The sequence below is a fragment of the Carcharodon carcharias genome, chromosome 33, assembly GCF_017639515.1.
Source record: "Carcharodon carcharias isolate sCarCar2 chromosome 33, sCarCar2.pri, whole genome shotgun sequence".
In the NCBI taxonomy this organism is placed as follows: domain Eukaryota; kingdom Metazoa; phylum Chordata; class Chondrichthyes; order Lamniformes; family Lamnidae; genus Carcharodon; species Carcharodon carcharias.
The window spans coordinates 12,693,280-12,714,987 of NC_054499.1; the positions used below are offsets into that span (position 1 = coordinate 12,693,280).

At 45.0% G+C, this 21,708-nt stretch overlaps 1 protein-coding gene across 1 annotated transcript in view; it reads left to right on the forward strand.

Moving 5' to 3' along the window:
• The window catches only part of LOC121272247, a 131,606-nt gene that overhangs the window by 56,911 nt on the left and 52,987 nt on the right, over positions 1-21,708 (forward strand). The window contains exons 16-22 of the mRNA XM_041178776.1: positions 2,389-2,528; positions 3,331-3,445; positions 5,969-6,105; positions 6,990-7,092; positions 15,582-15,685; positions 17,392-17,518; positions 19,973-20,096. Of these exons, the coding sequence (XP_041034710.1) occupies positions 2,389-2,528; positions 3,331-3,445; positions 5,969-6,105; positions 6,990-7,092; positions 15,582-15,685; positions 17,392-17,518; positions 19,973-20,096 (850 nt within the window). The remainder of the gene's footprint in view (positions 1-2,388; positions 2,529-3,330; positions 3,446-5,968; positions 6,106-6,989; positions 7,093-15,581; positions 15,686-17,391; positions 17,519-19,972; positions 20,097-21,708) is intronic.

The window sequence follows — 21,708 nt, forward strand, 5'->3', positions numbered from 1 at the left end:
CATTGACTTAGTTTGTCCAGGTACTCTTGAAGCCTCCTTACATCCTCCTCACAAGTTATGTTCCCACCCAGTTGGTGTCATCAGTAAATTTAGAAATATTACAAGTGGTCCCCACATACAAATCATTTATATAGATTGTAAATACCTGGTACTGATCCTTGCGGTACCTCGCCAGTAGCACCTGTCATCCTGAGAATGATCTGTTTATTTCTACTCGCTGCTCTGTCTGATCACCAATTCTCAATCCATACTAGTATGTTTTTCTCAGTCCCATGCGCTCTAATTTTATTCACTAACCTCCTGTGCGGGACCTTATCAAAACCTTTCTGAAATTCCAAATCCACTATGTTCACTGGATCTCCCTTGTCTATGCTACAAGTAACATCCTCAAAAAATCCCAAGTTTGTTGAACATGATTTCCCTTCCATGCTGACTCTGCTCGATTTTATCATTCTTTTCTATCTGTCCAGTTATCACATGCTTTATAATAGATTCTAACATTTTCCCTAATATTGACGTCAAACTAACAGGTCTGTAGTTCTCCATTCTCCCTCTTAAATAGTGGGGTTACATTTGCTACTTTCCAGTCTTCAAGAACCTTTCAGAATCTAAATAACCACCAATGCATCCACTATCTCTCTAGTCACCTCCTTCAATACTCTGGGATGAAGCTCATCTGGTCCGGGGGATTTATCAGCCTTCAATCCAGTTAACTTTTCAAGCACTACCACTTTACTAATACTAATTTCTTTTAGGTCCCCGTTTTCACAAGTCCCTTGGTTGCCTTGTATTGCTGGGAGATTTTCTGTATCTTCTTCCGTGAAGATAGACACAAAAGAATTGTTTAGTTTCTCCACCATTTCCCTGTCCTCCACTATACATTCTGTCCCCAGCAGTAATGGTCCCACATTAGTCCTAGCTAATCTTTTCCTCTTCACATTCCTAAAGAAGCTTTTATAGTCTGCCTTTATGCTCCTTGCTAGTTCACATTCATATTTTCTTTTCCTATTCTCAATCAGCTTCATGGCTGTCCTTTGCTGGGAGCAATTTAGAACCCAACCTTCAAGCCATTTCCTTTGATCTAATGCAATCTTTAACTTCTTTTGTTAACCATGGTTGATTTACCTTTCCCTTTGGGTATTTGTGCCTTAGAGGAATGAGGTAGGTTTTAAAAAGTGTCTTCAGAGGAGGAGAAGAGAGAGGGAGAGTTTGAAGGAGGGAATTCCAGAACTTGGGGTCCAGGCAGTTGATAGCATGGCCGCTGATGGTGGAGTGATTTAAAATCAAGGAAGTACAAGTGGCCAGAATTAGAGGAGTGCAGAGAATCTGAGGGTTGTGGAGCTAGAGGAGATTATGGAGATGGGGAGGAAAAAAAGGATGAGAATTTTAAAATCGAGGTGCTGCTTGACTGGAATCCTCTGTAGGTCAGTAAGCACAGTGGGCGATGAATGAATGGGACTTCATGTGAGATAGGAAATGGCAACACTGCCCCCTAATATAACTACCCTGTGCCTATCCCCCTGATTATATTGCCCCCTAATATAACTACACTGTGCCTATCCCCCTGACTTTACTGCCCCCTGCAACAACACTGTGCCTATCCCCTGACTGTACTGCCCCCTACAACTACACTGTGCCTATCCCCCTGACTATACTGTTCCCTACAACAACTACCCTGTGCCTATCCCCCTGATTATATTGCCCCCTAATATAACTACACTGTGCCTATCCCCCTGACTTTACTGCCCCCTGCAACAACACTGTGCCTATCCCCCGACTGTACTGCCCCCTACAACTACACTGTGTCTATCCCCCTGACTATACTGTTCCCTACAACAACTACCCTGTGCCTATCCCCCTGATTATACTGCCCCCTAATATAACTACCCTGTGCCTATCCCCCTGATTATACTGTTCCCTACAACAACTACCCTGTGCCTATCCCCCGATTATACTGCCCCCTAATATAATTAACCTGTGCCTATCCCCCGATTATACTGCTCCCTACAACAACTACCCTGTGCCTATCCCCCTGATTATACTGCCCCCTAATATAACTACACTGTGCCTATCTCCCTGACTATACTGTTCCCTACAACAACTACACTGTGCCTTTCACCCTGGCTATACTGTTCCCTACAACAACTACACTGTGCCTTTCACCCTGGCTATACTGTTCCCTACAACAACTACACTGTGCAGAGTTTTGTATTGATTTGACACGAGTCAGAAATCCAGTCTGAAGCAGTGTTAGGATATTGCAGGTTCTTAAGCTGACTGCAACACCACAGTTTCTAGGATGTTTTGTGCTTTCCAGGTTAGTTAAAATGAGTCTTTGTTTTGATATGATTTAATTTCTGTGACAGACACCTTGTTTTATGTTTAAAGAGGAGCACGTGGATACAAATTGCGGGCCAGATGTAACTGAGCAGAGTGAATTGCAGACGTCAGGCCTTAACAGAAGAGGTAAAGAGGAGCTTGAAGTCACGAAGGCTAAACAAGATAATATGGAAATGGACAAGAAAGAGGTAATAGAATGTAGCTATTTGCTTTGGAGATTGATCACACTTCATCCCTAAGAATCTTTGTTTCATTTTATCATTGTGTGCCTCATCTGAGAAGCAGGTGACTGGATAACAGCTCCTGGACCTCTTGACAGATCTGGACTGTAAATTGGCACAAGATAGTGTGCAAATTTCTCATTGTAGAGGTAGGTGGGAGGTGGAAACTTGATCCCTACTCTCCTTTGATTTCTTTCTCTCTCTTCCCATAAAAAAGCACCCAGGGTTCTGCCTGTTGTCTCCCCAGTGCAGCGTACCGTGAGGCTGGAAGGTTCAGTTTGCTGGGGTCTAACCCCGAGGCATGTCCCTGCTCAGCACACTGCACTATTCTACAAAATTTATAGGTGATCTAATATGGGGGGGTGGGGAAGAGACAGTGATGTAGTGGTAACATCACCGGACTAGTAATCCAGAGGCCCGGGCTAATGCTCTGGTACATGGGTTCAAATCCCACCACAGTCGCTGGTGGAATTTAAATTTAATTAATAAAATCTGCTGCTCTCAGTATGGTGACCATGACAGTTATCATTGCATGTCCGAAAGGGAAGAAGATCTGCAATCCTTACCTGGTCTGGCCCACATGTTGACTCTTAACTGCCCCCCCGAATTGGCCTCTTGGCTCAACGGCAATTAGGGATGGGCAACAAATTGTGACTTTGTCAGTGACACCCACATGACATGAAAGAATAAAAAATCCAATATATTTGCAATGCTGCAAGTGCTGGGCTATTTTGATCGAATTGTGTTCGTACATTTTTTTTTCCTTCAGGATAAAATTTTTGAGCAATTACCTTGCGACACTGCTTCCTGCGTTGTACTTGAGCAGGGGTCTTTGCTATTGGAAGACACGTGTGGAAGTTCAACACAAAGTGCCAGTAAATCAGGTAAAAATTGTCACTAGATCCCGAATAAATGATAGACGTGTGGAATGTTCTTAACATTCTTGATAAACGCCAGAGTATTGCAGTTGTGGGTGCAGAGCAGATTGCCTGGATGATATTGAATTATGAGGACAGGTTGCCTAGATCACATTTGTGGAAGACCCTGAAACAAGGGGTCTTAAATAGAGACCCACTAGGGAATTCGGGAGGAACTTCTTCCCAATATTCTTATGCAGGGACCCGTTCTCTGCTAACAATAAGTTCAAGCCTTGCACCTTTTTTGAATTACCTGGGAGCCTATAGTTCCCTGTTGCTTTTTCCATGACAACACCTCAGCCAATCAGAGTTGACTTGCCAACCAGTCAGCACCCTTTTCTCCTGTAATATAAACTGTTGTGATTGTTTGAAATTTGGCATTCTTCCTCTTGTCCTGATGATCGAGACCCAAAGTTTGGCAACATTTCTGCCTTTTCAGCAAAACTTCTTTACGCAGAGAGCGTTGAGGTTGTGGAACTCGCTATCACGGAGTAGTTGAGATAAATAGCATAGATACACTTCAGGAGAAGCTGGATGAACACATGAGAGAGAAAGAAATAAAAGAATAGGCTGATAAGGTGAGATGAAGAAGCTAAGAAGGAGGATCGTGTGGAGTATAAACACTAGAGTAGACCAGATGGGCTGAATAGTCTTTGTGCTGTAAATTAAAATTCCATGTAATCCTATGTACAGTTAAAGCCTTTGTTATCCGGCATGCTTGGGAAACAGGCGGTGCTGGTTAATCAAAAATGATGGTTAACTGGGAGTTACATTGTCCTGGATTGCTCCAGGGGTGAGGGGAAGCAGCTGGGCAGTCGAGGGCCCCAGCACAGCAGGGCACCACAACTGAAGACCAAACTGACACCACAACTGATGCCATGGCCTTCAAACCGGCATTTTTAAAAATAAAAAATCGAGCTGTCAGTTTCACAGAGTTCCTTTGAGTCTCTTTACTCAGGCACAATAACCAAAGCAAACCCAAAAAATGTAATAACTTTAATGTAAAGCCTAAGAAAAAATTTTCAGATTTGGAATCTACTGTTATTGTTACTAGTTTTTTTTAAAGAATGCATTAACTGAACATGGACAGTGACCGGCTTTTAAAAAGAATCCAGCTGTGAGAAATTTTGGTTACGAGAGAATTCTGGTTGGTAGAGTGTAGGATGAGGCACAGTTTATTGTATTTCCTTGGGTATAAAGACTACAGTGTGATTTAATTGAGGTGACGGAATGGCGGAACAGGCTTGATGGGCCGAATGGCTGCTTGCTGTCCCTATAGATTCTGTTGAAGCCAGCTTGAGTAGCAACTGGGGACTTCTGAGCTTTAAAACTACTGGGTCAAGTCTCGGTGGAAGAAATTTGAGGGGTGGGTTAACAATTTTACACAAGGGGTGTATTGGGGTTAAGGCAACTTCCAAAAGCGTATTGGAAATAATACACCAAGCAGGCTAAGTTAATAAGCTAATCCTGAGAACTTTTAATGGTCTCTGGCTGACCTGTCAGGGGATCATCAGGCAGGCGAATCTATTGAAGAAAAACGCTCGCGTTTGGTGTGAATAGTAGCAGCCCCCATCGTCCGAGCCTTCGTTAAAAAATTCAAAGATGTATTACTTGACCCAAAGAAGGGCAGTGAGTGAGGACAAAGCAAGAGGCTGTTTGTTAATTTTTCAATCCCAGGGCAATCAAGTTGCAAGAAGTTGCCAAGGAATACCATAGGAGGTTGACAACCCAATGGGCTGAAGGGACAATTGGAAGTGTTTGTAGGAAGGGGAGGGCCTTTTATTATCTTGATATCAGGCAGCCCCAAAAGAAAGCCAATGCAAGCCACTTGTGATCACTAAGTCTGATTTATTGCCAAACCCACAACAGAAACAGAAGGTGCTGGAAATGCATGAAGTTTATCGGAATAAATGTAGAAATTAACATCCTGCATGGCATTCATTGACTGAACTGGTATAGTCAGGGATTCAAAGTTTTCTTTTTGTATTATCAGAGAAAAAAGTTTTTTTGATAGGATATTGGCCTGGTATTTGCAGTTAGATGGGTTATTTACCCAAAATTTACAATGCACAAACAGGCCATTTGCTGGTCCATGCCAGTGTTTATGGTCCACACACAACTCCTCCCACTCTATCTAACCCAAGCAGCATACCCTTGTATTCCTATCACCCTCTTGTACTTATTCAGTTTCCCTTTAATTGCATCTATGCTATTCATCCCAATCCTGTGGTGGTGAGTTTCACAGTCGCATCACTCTTAATGTGGAGGAGTTTCTTCTGAATTCCTTTTGTATTTGTTTTTCTTTTTATTTAGGACCCCTTGTTTTGGACTGTTCTCCCCCTCCCCCCAGCACAGACATCGCTTTACCTCTATCCTATCTAATCCCTTCACACTGTTAAACACCTTCTGGGCAGCGATTTCAGCTGTGCTTAAAACAGGGGCAATTTTCCCAGCAAGGGATTCTTACTGAGACATTTTCCTCCTTTATAGCACAAGAAGAGGGACCTCTGGTTGCGGTGCCTAAGATCAACTTCGCAAATAAGGAAGTGCAGACTGTGAGTTGGAACCCCATTGTAGTGACTGCGGAAGAATTGAAGGTTGAAGACCTAGAAACGGAAGAGCAATTGGTAACGTTACCCTCATGATCAAACCCTTTATTTAAAACATTCACGGGTTTATCACTTGACCCAAAGAAAGGCGGTGAGCAGGGACAAAGCAAAGTGCCATTTTTCAATCTCAGAGCAATCAAAACTGCAGGAAATTGCCAGGGATGACCATTGAAGTAGACACCGCAGACGGGGCAAGGAGACGATTTGGAAACGTTTGTAGGAATCGGGTGGGGTATTTGTGAGATGTCTTAGGGTGGTAACTGAGGTGGTGGGAGGGGCGACCCATGAGTGAGAAGTGGTGGGGTGTGACCCATGAGTGAAAAGTTGGGGGGGTGGCGGGGGGTGGGGACAGTGGTCAGGAGGGCTTACATGGCTGAACAGTCTTTTCTTGTTCTGCAGCATATCTAGTGGAGTGCATAAGAACAATTACCAGGTGACTGTCCTCTTCATTGTGTTTCCCCTTCCTGCTGTTGGTGGGATAGCAACATGGCTGGGGGTCTGGGATGGCCGGCGGGTCGAGACAGAAATTGGTGATGGAAAAACTTGTCTCTCTTGAGAACGATGTAGGTGATTAATGCTTACCAGGGATCTATTGATTTTTTTTTCTCCCCACCGCCCCCCACCACACCTTTTTTTCCTTTCTCGCCAACTTCCCCATCTCATGCGTGGGTTCCTGCCCTCTCTGCGTCCTCCGAGGGCAGCAAGTAGCTGACAATTATACTCTCGTTTAATTTTCACTTTTCAGCAGGGGTTTAGTGGATGCTGAGCCAGAAGAAGTTAATTCTCTTCCTACCTCTTACTTTGCTCCCCCATTCCTATGATCCTGTTGGAACTCATACCAGGGACAGAGCTATATTTTAAAGTAAGTTCTGATCTGTTGTAATGTCTGTGTTCCTCCTTAGCTTGTGGAAGACTCTTCTCCAAAGGAATCACAAAAAGATGTTGTTAAAGAAACCCCTCCTTTCGAACCAGCCCACAGCAACCTCGGGGACGGAACAAAACCAGGTAAACGAAGATGAGATATTTTGTGTCTGAGGTATTTTGTGTCTGAGGTATTTTGTGTCTGAGATATTTTGTGTCAGAACTTTGCAAACAGGACTAAAGGTACCTCCTGTTCTAGAAATTTACACAACTAATATCTGTTCTGGACACTCGTGCATAACTTGCACTTTTCTGCATTTTCTTACACTGCCACCTCCAGCCATATTTCTTTCTTCTGGTCTCTTGTTGTGCTGTTTTTTCCCTGTGGAAAGTACTAATAATGGAATGGCACCGCCTCTGGCATTATTGCTCTTACTGAACCTATTAACAAATCCTTCTATTCCTTTCTCCCTCACGTACATATCCAGCTTTCCCTTTAATGCATTAATGCTATTTATCTCAGTTACTCCGTGGTAGTGAGCTCCACATTCTTGCCACTCTCTGGGTAAAGAAGTTCCTTCTGAATTCTTTTTGGATTTATTGGTGACAATCCTGTATTTATGACCCCTCATTTTCAATTTGCCTATAAGGAGAAATGTTTTCTTTACACTTTTAAAATGGCTGTCATTTCTGCCAACCATGGCACAGTGATAGCGTGATCGCCTCTGAATCAGAAGATCTTGGGCTCAAGCTGCACTACAGAGTCCCAAGTGTAAAATCTATCCTGGTGCTTCCAGTGCAGTCAATAAGGGAGTGCTGCATTGGTATATGAGGTTAGGCTGTCTGCAATCTAAGGTGGATGTAAAATATCCCATGGCTACTAGTGGAAGAAGAGCAGAGGGAGTTCTCCCTTAGCGTCTTAGGATGGTATTTATCCCTCAGCTAACATTGCTAAAAATATGATTTATCTGGTCATTATCAAATTACTGTTTGTAGGAGCTTGCTGTGTGCCAATTGACTGCCGTGTTCCCTACATTACAGCGGAAGCAAACTCACGTGGTTCAATAGTCACTGCGGGGGGGGTGGGGGACGCACTTAATCTTCGCCTTCTAATAGAGGGCGAATAATAAGAAAAGTGAAAGATACGGTGCCTGATGTAAATTTTTAATTCGCAAAAACATTATTTAAATGCATACTGCAGTATGCTTGGCCTCAAAGAGTTCTAAGCAAAAGTTTGTCTTTAGCAGTGAGCTTGTGCTGTACTTTTTGTTTAAATTCCCTTTGTTTGGCCAAAAGTTGGCTTCCAAAAGGCTTGATGAAAACTGACAGGCGGCAGTGTTGCATGTAACACGGGATCAACTGAGCCTTAGTGTGGCAAGGTTTTTTGTGTTGCTGATTGGTTCAGGAACTGGGCGCGGCCTGGTCCTTGGAGCATGTAATCGGCTGCTGAACCTCGAGGGCTGTTCAACAGCATTCAGACAGCCAGATTGGGATAGAATGTAATAAGAGAAATGAGTTGGTTGGGAAAGGTACTTTCTCGGGAAGGATCGAGCACAGATTTTCACTGTCGGGTTATTGCAACATAGGGTTATTCGGAGCACGAATAAGACTGAAGCGGGGGTGCTGAGATTTTCAGACGGCTTCTGCTTCTGATGATTGAATTGGAATTCTGTGTGGTGACTGGAGGTTTGCTCGCGAAACAATGTCTGGAAAACAGGAAGAGAAGGCGGAGGGGCTGGATGCTGAATGCTCTGAGGAGACACTTCCTGGAGCTGAAAGCCCCGAGGGCAACACGGATGCCTCATGTTCCAAGAGCCTGTTTCACGGGTCTGAACGTGGTGAGATTTTCAGTGGCCTGATGAATGAGCAGGCAAATGGAGAAGAGGAGCCGGTTTTGCATACCGATGTCACTGCTAGCAAAAGGGAAATCTCGGAGTTGTTCAGTGAAACCCTTTGTGAAACAACAGGAAATCGAGAGCGCATGGTGGAATGTGCACAGCACACTGGAGAAATTGGGGCAGCCGTGACTGACAGGGCACCTGTTAGCCAACCAGATAATTTTGCAGACGAAAGGCACCTTGAAAATGCTTCGCCAAGCAAACGGTTAAGTGAAAATGTGCTGGCTGTACAGACAAACCTTTCTGGGTCACAAACCTCTGAGATCGAAGCTGGGAGGACAAACCTTCCTGGATCAACCATCTTGGAGACTGAAGCTACCGGGACAAACCTTTTTGGGTCATCCATTCCTGAACCTGATGCTGAAGAGACAAATCTTCCTGGGCCGTTCATCTCGGAGCTTGAACCTGAAGGGGCAAATCTTCCTGAGTCAGCCACGTTGGAGACTGAAGCTACAGGGGCAAACGTTTTTGGGTCATCCATCTTGAAGCCTGATGCTGGAGGGACAAACCTTCCTGGGGTAACCATCTTGGAGACTGATGGATGGTCAAACCTTCCTGGATCACACATCTCCGAGCCTAAAGCTGTAGGGGCAAACGTTCCTAGGCCAACTACCTCGGAGACTGGAGCTGGAGGCACAAACGTTCCTGGGCCGACCATCTTGGAGAATGAAGGTGCTCCATCTTTGAAATTGCAGCTGCAGCATAAACAGAGAATGGCAAACACAGAAGATCTGTGTGCATCCCTACAGGAGTCTGAACATCGAAACATGGGAACTTCAGTGACTTCCAACGAACGATATTCAGAAGATGGGGGGGGTTCGCTGCTTTTACCTTTGGTCAAGTTGGATGTCTGTGAATTGAAGACGACGATAGGAACTGATTTTAAACCCTCGGAGAAACACTCCATCAGTAAGGAAACAACTGAAGCTTCAAATAGCTGTGAGGACTCTGTTGCTCTCCAACCAGCAGAATGTGTGGAAGAGCCGATGAGCATTCCGGTAAAGTGCTGGGATGCCACTCTTGAACCAGAGGGAATCTCCAGGTTAACGTTAGAAACTCTTTCCCCGCTTACAGATGGCAGACCTAGCATTTCAGATGCCGAGGCAACTATGGAACTCCCAAGGGTTTCTGCATCTATAGTTCAAGCAGAAAACCAGGAGAGAAATGCTGTGTTAAAGCTGAAGGACGCCCAGGGCGTGCCAGCTTCCATTCCAGTGGAAGAGAAGGCAGTCCAAGCCGGTAAAGGTGATGAACCTGTCACGTCCGCAGGCTCGGAAAACGAAGAGGGGTTGATGGACTCAGCAAATCGCAAACGATCAAAGTGGAGGAAGAGAAGGAGGAGGAGAGGAAGAAAATCTTGTTCCAGTGTGCAGGCAGGCTGTGAATCGAGGGTTACAGATGCCTCAGCTGATGTTATGATGTCAGACAGGGGTCAGCAGGCTGGAGAGATAACAGCCCCGTCTCCTATTGATGCGGTACAGACTTCTATTTATGAAGTAACGGAATTGTGCAGTGAAGGGCCAAGTGATGGTAGAGGGGATGACACCAAATCAGAGTGTGTGAAGATAATAGTGGGCTGTGATCAGACTGAAGATCAGACTGAAAGTAAGGATATTTTAATATACCCAATCAGCTTTGACTTTGGCACCCAGAATTTTTTACTGAACTTTAAAAACTTTTGATTTTAACACACACTAATTTAATAAGAAATAGAAGCAGGAGTAGGCCATGCAACCCTGCTCAGCCATTCAGTATGATCGTGGTTGATCTTCCACCTCAATTATGCTTTCCTGCCTGATCCCCATATCCCTGGATTTCCTTGGTATCCAAAAATCTATTGATCTCTGTCTTGCATATACTTAATGACCGGATATGCACAGTTTGCTGGGATAGAGCATGCCAAAGATTCGCAATCCTCTGAGTGGAAAAAATATCTTATCTCAATCTTAAATAACCAAACCTTTTAAGCTGTGACTGTACCATCTAGTTCAAGAATCCCCAACTGAGGGGAACACCCTCCCAGCATTTATTCTGTCTAGTCTCTAGGATTTTTGTTTAATGTTTCAATGAGATTATGTCTATTCCTTTAAACGCTAGAGATTTTTTAAAAAAATTCATTCACGGGATATGGGCTTCGCTGGCTGTGCCAGCATTTTTTGCCCATCTCTAGTTGCCCTTGAGAAGGTGGTGGTGAGCTGCCTTCTTGAACCACTGCAGTCCATGTGTTGTAGGTACATCCACAGTGCTGTTAGGAAGTTCCAGGATTTTGACCCAGCGACTGTGAAAGAACGGTGATATATTTCCAAGTCAGGATGGTGAGTGACTTGGAGGGGAACTTCCAGGTGGTGGTGTTCCCATCCCATCTATCTGCTGTCCTTGTCCTTCATGGTGGTAGTGGCCGTGGGTTTGGAAGGTGCTGTCGAAGGAGCCCTGGTGAATTCCTGCAGTGCATCTTGTAGATGGTACACACTGCTGCTACAGTGCATCGGTGATGGAGGGAGTGAATGTGATGGGGTGCCAATCAAGTGGGCTGCTTTGCTCTGGATGGTGTCAAGCTTCTTGAATGTTGTGGGAGCTGTACTTATCCAGGCCATCGAGGAGTATTCCATCACATTCCTGACTTGTGCCTTGTAGTTGGTGGACAGGCTTTGGGGAGTCAGGAGCTGAGTTACTTGTCACACGATTCCTAGCCTCCGACCTGTTCTTGTAGCCACAGTATTTATTTGACTCGTTCAGTTTCTGGTCAATGGTAAGCCCCAGGATGTTGATAGTGGAGGATTCAGTGATGGTAATTCCATTGAACATCAAGGGGTGATGGTTGGATTCTCTCTTGCTGGAGATGGTCATTGCCTGACACTCTTGTACAAATGTTACTTGCCACTTGTAAGCCCAAGCCGGGATATTGTCCAGGTCTTGCTGCATTTTGACATGACTGCTTCAATATCTGAGGAGTTGTGAATGGTGCTCAACATTGTGCAATCATCAGCGAATATCCCCACTTCTGACTTTATGATGGAAGGTCATTGATGAAGCAGCTGAAGGTGGTTGGGCCGAGGACACTACTCTGAGGAACTCCTGCAGTGATGCCCTAGAGCTGAGATGACCGACCCCCAACAACCACAGCCTGTGCTGATCCTGGCATGCCCTCCTGCACTCTTCATTGAACCAGGATTGATGCCCTGGCTTGATGGTAATGGTAGAGTGGGGGACATGCTGGGCCATGAGTTTACAGATTGTATTCGAGTACAATTCTGCTGCTGCTGACGGAACACAGCATGTCATGGATGCCCAGCCTTGAGTTGCTAGATCTGTTCGAAACCTATCTCAATTAGTACGGTGGTAGTGCCACACAACTCAGTGTGAAGGTGAGACTTCGTCTTCACAACGACTGTGCAGTGGTTACTCCTACCAATACTGTCATGGACAGATGCATCTGCAGCAGGCAGGTTGGTGAGGATGAGGTCAAGTATGTTTTTCCCTCTTGTTGGTTCCTCACCACCTGCCGCAGACCCAGTCTAGCAGCTTTGTCATTTAGGACTCGGCCAGCTCGGTCAGTACTGGTGCTACCAAGCCACTCTTGGTGATAGACAGTGAAGTCGTGTCGTCGTCGTGTCTCTCTCTCTCTCTCTCTCTCTCTCTCTCTCTCTCTCCTCCCCCCCCCCCCCCCTCCACCCCAGAGTACGTTTTGTGCCCTTGCCACCCTCAGCGCTTCCTCCAAGTGTTGTTCAACATGGAAGAGCACTGATTCATCAGCTGAAGGAGGGCGGTACATGGTAATCAGCAGGAGGTTTTCTTGCCCATGTTTGACCTGATACTATGAGACTTCATGGGGTCCGGAGTTAATGTTGAGGACTCCCAGGCAACTCCCTCCCGACTGTATACCACTGTGCTGCCATCTCTGCTGGGTCTGTCCGGTCGGTGGGACAGGACATACCCAGGGATGGTGATGCTGGTGTCTGGGACTTATCTGTAAAGTATGATTCCGTGAGGCTGACTATGTCGGGCTGTTGCTTGACTAGTCTGTGAGACAGTGCTCCCAATTTTGGCGCTTGCCCCCAGACGTTAGTAAGGAGGACTTTGCAGGGTCGACAGCGCTGAGATTGCCGCTGTCATTTCCGGTACCTAGGTTGATGAAGTGTGGTCCGTCCGACTTCATTCCTTCTTTGTGACTTTGTTGTGATTTGTTACAACTGAGTGGCTTGCTAGGCCATTTCAGAGGGCAGTTAAGAGTCAACCACGTTGCTGTGAGCCTAGAGTCACAGGCAGGCCAAACCAGGTAACTATGACAGATTTCCTTTCTTAAAGGACATTAGTGAACCAGATGGGTTTTTACAACAATTGACAATGGTTTCATGGTCATCATTAGACTTTTAATTCCAGATTTTTATTGAATTCAACTTGCACCATTTGCCGTGGTGGGATTCGAACCTGGATCCCCCAGAGCATTACCTTGGGTCTTTGGATTGCTAGTTCAGCGACAGTACCACTACGCCATCACCGCTCCCAAATGCGGGCCATTCTGCTCGATCTCCCCTCATATGACAGTCCTGTCTTTCCAAGGATCAATCTAATGAACCTTGGTTGTGCCCCCTTTTTAAAGCAAGTATAACCTGCTTTAAGTACGGAGACCGAAACTGTGCACTCTGCTCCAATTGTGGTCTCACCAAAGTCTTGTATAATTACAGCAAGACTTCCTGTCACTTTGATTCCAACCCCCTTGTAATAGAGGCTTGCAAATAATTTGCCTTCCTACTTACCTGCTGTAATAATAGAACATGTTCGCTCGCATATATCTGACATTTAAGTTGGTAGGGAAAGTTTCAGCTCATTCTTAATAATAATATTCTTAAATATTACTCATGATCTCCTGTGGCATCACTCAGTTGATCTGTTTTTGTAAGAATTGGATTATGTACAGCATATGAGTCAGCTATTTATCCTCTGCTGGCCCATTTTAAAGCCATAGGATCAATTGTTGTGAAAAGACACCATGCTGAAGCCCATTCTTGGGTGATTGTTTCTTTGTATATTAGCTGCTGTTTGTAAATCTCCAGTGCTTAGTGAGGAAATGGCTGGCTTTTTTTTTTCTTCCATGCACTCCATACATATTGGGAGCCCTTGCCAAGTTTTGGCTTTGTCCTCTCTCTCTTTGGGTTAATTGGAGTGTGTCCCTACAAAGAGAGGGTACACACTTCGTGTCAGGCTATCAAACCTTCCCCGTGTAGCTTGGTCAGGAATTCGAAGTGTCAGGACCAGGCCACTCAGCCCCTCAAGCCTGTTCTGTCAGTTAGTCTGATTTATGGGTGAGCTGCAACTTATCTCTATCCACCCACCTTGGTTCCATAACTCTCCAAACTCTAGCCTAACTAAAGATGCTAGGTGATGGATTGGCAAGTATCCTTTGGACCAAAAATAAATGTGGTGGTCATGAGCAAGGTGTTTGGTCTTTTGTTTTTTTTTGCAACGTGGGACCAAATGGGACAACTTGCTAGCAATAATGGAAGGTTTAAGCTCTGATAAATATTGCAATGGAAACCGTCTACAAGCTGAAGAAAATATATTTTTTTCTTGACTTGTAAGAGATGTTCCACTATATCTTGGCTCTACAAAAATGCATCTCAAACCAGGCAAGCAATCCAATGTACCTTTACAATTATCCTCTTATTCTGTAGAATTCCACTGGGCTCAGGTGATGGTGCAGTGGTATCGTCGCTGGACCAGTAATCCAGAGACCCAGGGTAATGCTATGGGGACCTGGGTTCGAATCCTGCCATGGCAGATGGTGGAATTTGAATTCAATAAAAATCTGGGTTGAAAAGTCTAATGGTGACCATTGTTGATTGTTGTAAAAACCCATCTGGTTCCCTAATGTCCTTTAGGGAAGGAAATCTGCTGTCCTTACCTGGCCTGGCCTACATGTGACTCCAGACCCACAGCTGATCATGGCTGATCATCTTGTGTTTCGATTTCCACATTCCTATCTAACCCCAATAACCTTTGATTCCCTTGCCTAACAAGAATCTACCTACCTGTGCCTTAAAAATATTCAATGACCCCGCCTCCACCACCTTCTGAGGCAGAGAGTTCCAAAGCCCCACAACCCTCAGAGAAAAAATTCTCCTCGTCTCTGTCCTAAAAGGGTGATCCCTAATTTTAAAACAGTGCCCCCTAGTTCTGGACTCACCCACAAGAGGAAAAATCCTTTTGATGCTTATCTTGTCAAGGCCATTCAGGATCTTGTATACTTCAGTCAAATCACCCCTCAGTCTTCTAAACTCCAGTGGAAACAGGTCCAGTCTGTCCATCCTTTCCTCATAAGACAACCCACTCATTACAGCAATCAATTTGGTAAACCTCTACTGAGCTCCCATTGTATAGAATGAGAATGGACCTATTTCATTCCTAGTAGGCCCACTCCTTCCCATTTCACAGAATATCATTGAAGTTAATTGTTTCCCTGTTCAATACAGTTGTGCAGGGTCCCAATCCATGTCAGTCATTCCAGATAATCCAACTTGGTGGATAAAAGCACCCCCACAAAAATATTGAATGAGTGTAAAATATTTCCAAGTTAACTTTTGCAATCCATGTGCGTCACTCCTGTTTATGGCCAGTAAACCGTGTGGTGGTGTCCATGGTGGTCAGGGCAGTGCATTGCTCAAGAATTACTCTGAGACTTGCATGCTATGCTGATGTTAAACGTGTTAATTTTAGTTTTCCATATTTCATATCTAGGAGCTGTGCAGTCAGAGGTGGATATGGAAGGCGTCAGTGCAGACCCTCTGACAGTGGGTGAAGAAAGGACAAGTGAAATGATGGTAAAGCAGGAAATGGACAAGGTAAAAGGCATATAGCACTTATGCCTAGTGACCATATTTGCAGTGTTTTGATGTGAAATGCTCATTCCTAGGTATTGGCGAACAAAATATTTTTTTTTATCTCCAGTTTTCTGCCTCCCTCTCCATCCTCTCACCTTGTTCTCCCCAGGGATCATCAACAGTGCTATCAAGCGGCACTTGCTCAGCAATAACCTGCTCACTGACCTCCAGTTTGGGTTCTGCCAGGGTCACTCAGCTCCTGACCTCATTACAGCCTTGGTTCAAACATGAACAGAAGAGCTGAGCTACCAAGGTGAGGTGAGAATGACTGCCCTTGACAGGGCAGTCATCATGGTCACACCCGACTGAACGTGGCACCAAGTAGCCCTTGCCCTTGCAAAACTGGAATCAATAGGAATCAGGGGGAAAACTCTCCACTGGTTGGAGTCATGCCTAGAACAAAGTAAGATCATTGTGGTTGTTAGAGGTCAATCATCTCAGTTCCAGGATATCACTGCAGGAGTTCCTTGGAGTAGTGTCCTCGACCTAACCCTCTTCAGCTGCTTCATCAATGACCTTCCTTCCATTATAAGGTCAGAAGTGGGGATGTTCACTGATGGCAATGTTCAGCATCATTCGCGACGACCCATACTGAAGCAGTCCATGTCCAAATGCAGCAAGACCTGGACAATATCCAGGCTTGGGCTGACAAGTGGCAAGTAGCATTCATGCCACACAAGTGCCAGGCAATGATCATCTCCAACAAGAGAGAATCTAACCATTTCCCCTTGACATTCAATGGCATTGCCATTGAATCCCCCGCTATCAACATCCTGGGCTTACCATTGACCTGGACTAGCCAAATAAATACTTTGGCTACAAGAACAGGTAAGAGGCTAGGAATCCTGTGATGAGTAACTCACCTCATGACTCCCCAAAGCCTACCCATCATCTGCAAGGCACAAGTCAGGGGTGTGATGGAATACTCCCCAATGGCCTGGGTGAGTGCAGCTCCCACAACACAAGAAGCTTGATACCGTCCAGGACAAAGCAGCCCTCTTGATTGGCACCCCATCCACAAATATTCACTCCCTCTACCACCAACTCACAGTGGCAGCAGTGTATACCATCTACAAGATGCACTGCAGCAACTCACCAAGGCTCCTTAGACAGCACCTTCCAAACCCAGGACCTCTACCACCTAGAAGGACAAGGGCAGCAGATAGATGCGAGCACCACCACCTGGAAGTTCCCCTCGAAGTCACTCACCATACTGACTTGGAAATGTATTGCTGTTCCTTCACTGTCGCTGGGTCAAAAACCTGGAACTCCTTCCCTAACTTCACTGTGGGTGTACCTACACCACAAGGACTGCTGCGATTTGAGAAGGCAGCTCACCACCACGTTCTCAAGAGCAACTAGGTGTGGGCAATAAATGCTGTGTGAAGCCCACATCCCGTGAATGAATAAAGAAAAAAAAGCCCTCGTCCCCTCGCTCCTCATTTCTTGCCCTTGCTGCACCCCCCCCCCCCCCCACTCCCCATTCCACTCTGCTCCTCCCTCACCACCCCTCCTCCCTCTTCTACTCCCACTCCATCACTCTTTGTTCACACACAGTGCAATGGGAGCAGCCTTCTACCTTCTGTGCTAGTAACATTGAGCAACCTCTTTTTTGATTGATGAATTCTGGAGGTGGCATTTCTTTTCACACCCTTCTTGGCTTCAAGGCAGAGATACCAGAAGCTGATGAGAAAGTTGAAGGAGTGAATGACCAGGCTGAAGCGATTGCAACGAAAGTGGATCAGGAAGCAGAGGAACAGAATTTGGAGAAAAGTGAAGTGACACCCAAGTCAGGTAACTGAGTGAAAGCAGGGCCTTTAAGAGGCTTCTTCAGAGCTCAGAGGGCCCTCGGGAAGGGCGGGTGTCGGATTTCCATTTTCTTCAACGGTTTTTGATTTATTAATACCATGTTCCTGGCTCTCTGCTCATAATAATTACTTTCATTAAAGAAAGCATTGACTTTCGGGGAAAGAGGATCCCTTGGAAGAGTCAGTGATGACAGCCCCACCATCTAGAACTTTAAATTTTATCTCTCTAAAAGTCCTGCCCAGACATCTACCAATTGTGAGTGAAATCAGAATGCTCAGGATTACGAGCGATAACAGGCATCCTGGAAATCTGAAATAAAAACAAAAGGAACGCTGGGAATTCTCAGCAGTTGTGGCAGCATCTGTGGAGAGAGAAACCGAGTTAACATTTGAGGTCAGTGATTCTTTCAAGAGGCCTGATGAAGTCACTGACCTGAAACATGGACTGTTTCTCTCTCCACAGATGCTGCCAGACCTGTTGAGTGTTTCTGGCATTTTTTAATTCTTATACAGTCAATAGCAACCTGTTTGAACGAGCACATTATCCTGAGCAGGCAGGGGAAAAGAGACCAGTGAATCATGTTTTTTTTATTCTTTTGTGGGATGTGATCAGTGCTGTCAAGCATTTGTTGCCCATCCCTAATTGACCTTGAGAAGGTGATGCTGAGTTGCTTTATTGAATCGTTGCAGTCCATGTGGTGTAGGTATACTCGCAGCGCTTTTAGGAAGGGAGTTCCAGGATATTGATCCACCGACAGTGAAGGAGCAATGATATTGCTCCAAGTCAGGAATTCTTGTGGCTTGCAGGGGCAATTGCAGATGGTGGTGTTCCCGTGAGTCTCCTGCCCTTGTCCTTCTAGGTGGTAGAGGTCGCTGGTTAGGAAGCTGCTATTGGAGGGGCCTTGGTGAGTTGCTGCAGTGCATCTTGTAAATAATAGACACTGCCACTGTGCGTCAGTGGCGGAGGCAGTGAATGTTGAAGGTGGGATGCCAGTCAAACAGGCTGCTTTGTGCTGGAATGTGTCGGGTTTCTTGAGTGTTGGAACCACACTCATCCAGGCAACATGAGAGCATTGCATTTCACTCCTGACTTGTGCCTTTGTAGATGGTGGACAGGCTTTGGGTAGTCAGGATGTGAGTTACTCTGCAGAATTCCCAAGCCATGACCTGCTCTTGTAGCCATAGTATTTATAAGGCTGGTGCAGTTCAGTTTCTGGTCAATGATAACCCCCAGGATGTTGATAGCAAGGGATTCAGTGATGGTAATGCCTTGGAATGTCAAGGGGAGGTCGTCGGATTTTCTCTTGTTGGAAATGGTTATTGTCTGGCACTTTTGTTCATGTTTGGACCAAGGCTATAATGAGGTCAGGAGCTGAGTGGCCCTGGTGGAACCCAAGCCAAGCATCAGTGAGCAGGTTACTGCTGAGTAAGTGCCACTTGATAACACTCTAAACAACACCTTCCATCATTTTGCTGATTATTGAGTGGAGGCTGGGGTGGTACTTAGCTGGGTTGGATTTGTCCTGCTTATTGTGGGCAGTTTTCCACATTGGAAATTGTTGGATAGATGCCAGTGTTGTTGCTGTACTGGAACAGCTTGGCTCAGGGTGTGGCTAGTATTGTCAGCATGTTACGAGGACCCATAGCCTTTGCAGTATCCAGGGCCTTCAGCCATTTCTTGATATCCCATAGAGTGAATTGAATTGGCTGAACGTTGGCATCTCAGGCAGAGGCTAAGATGGATCATCCACTCGGCACGTGGCTGAAGATGATTGTAAGTGTTTCAGCCTTGTCTTTTGCACTGTTGTGCTGGACTCATCCATAGTTCAGGATGAGGATATTTGTGGACCCTCCTCATCCTGTTTGCTATTTAATTGTTCACCAGCATGCATGACCAGATGTGGCAAGATTGTAGAGCTTTGATCTGATCAGTTGGCTATAGGATCGCTTAGCTTTGTCTATCACATACTGTTTCCACTGTTTGGTTCCTGTCCACAATTTTCCTCTCCAACCATGTAGCATTCTTTAAGTGTAAGTACTAAGAACAACAACTTATACTTATTTAGCATCTTTAACATAACAAAACATTCTAACACACTTAACAAGAGTGCTATAAAACAAAATGTGACACCTCAGTCACAAGGACTGAGGTCAGGTTAGGTCAGGTGACCAAAAGCTGGTCAGCAAGGTGGGTTTTAAGGAGCATCTTAAAGGAGGAGAAAGAGAGGTGGAGAAGTTTAGGGAGGGAATTCCAGAGCTTAAGGCCCAGGTAATTGCCAGCGCGACTGCCAGTGATGGAGCGGTTAAAGTCAGGGATGCTCAAGAAGCCAGAGTGAGATGGAAAGTATGGTACAAACAGTAAAAGAAGTCTTCGGGGCTTGTGCAACAAATGTGCCAACTGAGCATGGTGCTTTTTTTCCCCCCTCATTCCCTCAAGCAGCGCTTCAGCTGATTGTGAGTAACCTGGATTCTTCTAAGAATTTTGGCGAGCTGCAGATTGCTGTCATCAGCTTCTTCATGGAGAGAAAGCTGTCGGTCACATCCATCAGCATGAAGAAATCCAGGTACAGCGATGCACGTAACTGTTATTCGGAGAATGCCTGCTAGCTCGTGTGTCTGTTTAAGATAGTCAAACATCCCAAGAAGTGACTGTCAAACAAGAGGAGACGCTGAGCCACAGAAGGTGACATTAGGACAGGTGACCAAGTGCTTGGTCAAAAAGAATGACTTTAAGCAGCATCTTAAAGGAGGAGAGAGAGAGGCGGAGAGGTTTTGGGTGGCAATTCCAGAGCTTAGGGCCCGGGTGGCTGAAGGCACGGCTGCAATGGTGGAGCGACTAAGATCGGGGATGCTCAAGAGGCCAGAATTGGAGGTAGGCAGAGATCCCGGAGGTGACAGGGATTGGGACATGTCAAGGCAGCAGAGGAACTTGAAAACAAAGACGAGACTTTGGACATTATAGCCATTACCCAGTACACTGTCATAATCTGTAGGGCAATGACAGAGTTGCATATCAACTGCAGTTTTTTGATGTGTAAACACTTAGATTGCTATGATGGTAACCAAGAGCTGGTTATGAGTCAATGTACCAAGTAATGCCCATAGAATAATGTTATGACTCAGTCAGTGGTAAAGGCTGAGTTATTCAAATCCCAGAGGGGAAACTTGAAGCCACTGTCATAACCCATTTTTTTCAATTTGTATGTTTCGAGATGTAGGCTTTGAATTCAGCAGTAATAAGACCAACGAGCCTCAAGAGGGTTTTATAAAACTAAATTAAACATTTCTTAATACAAGAAAATTGTAAGCACAAACATACGCCTACAAAATTACTATTGCATTAACTACAAAAATCCCCTCATTAATCTGACTCTCTTAGACCCCCCAGTAAGGCAACAGTAAATCTCATAGATTTAAACAGACACCTGGCAAATCAGACCCTGGACAGTGGCATTCAAAATGAGTTTCTTTCAGCCCTGAGACCTTGCAGACAGAAACTTGAGGCTTCTCACACTTGTTGGATCTTAAAATGCCTCTATTTACCCAGAGCCTCCTTTATACATATCTCTCGCTTTGAATGTAAATTTTCCATTGTATCACTAGGATTTTAATTTTACCTCTTCTAACAATAACATCCTTTGATTCCACCAATTTTATTAAAAAAATAAACACATTGCTTGGCGCCTTCTCGCTAGGTGACAGATTTCACCCATTCTTTTGAATAGTTTATTTAAAAATGAAAATTGCCCCCTTGACATCTAATTGGCGTTTCAAACCTACTTCTTTCTATACATCAAAGTCTCTGGACCAGATGGCTTTAGTCCAATTAAGACACAGACACCGCAAAACTCTATTTTTAAAAAATAATTTCCAATAATATTATAGACATTAATATCTCTTCATGACAATAATGAGATTATTGGGAGAGTGATGGAGACCCTTTTTGGCTCTTAACTTAGAGCCTTAGAAAAATGGCCAAAAAGAAAACAAAAAATTTTGTAAAAGCTAGCCACCCATTCTGTTACCACCTTTCAGCACCAGGTCCGTAGCTTTGCAGGCTACAGAACTTCAGGTGCTGATACAGGCACCTTTTAAAAGAGTTGAGGGTTTCGGCCTTCACTACCAAACCAGGCAGTGAATTCCAAACACCCACCACCCTCTGGGTGAAGAAAATTT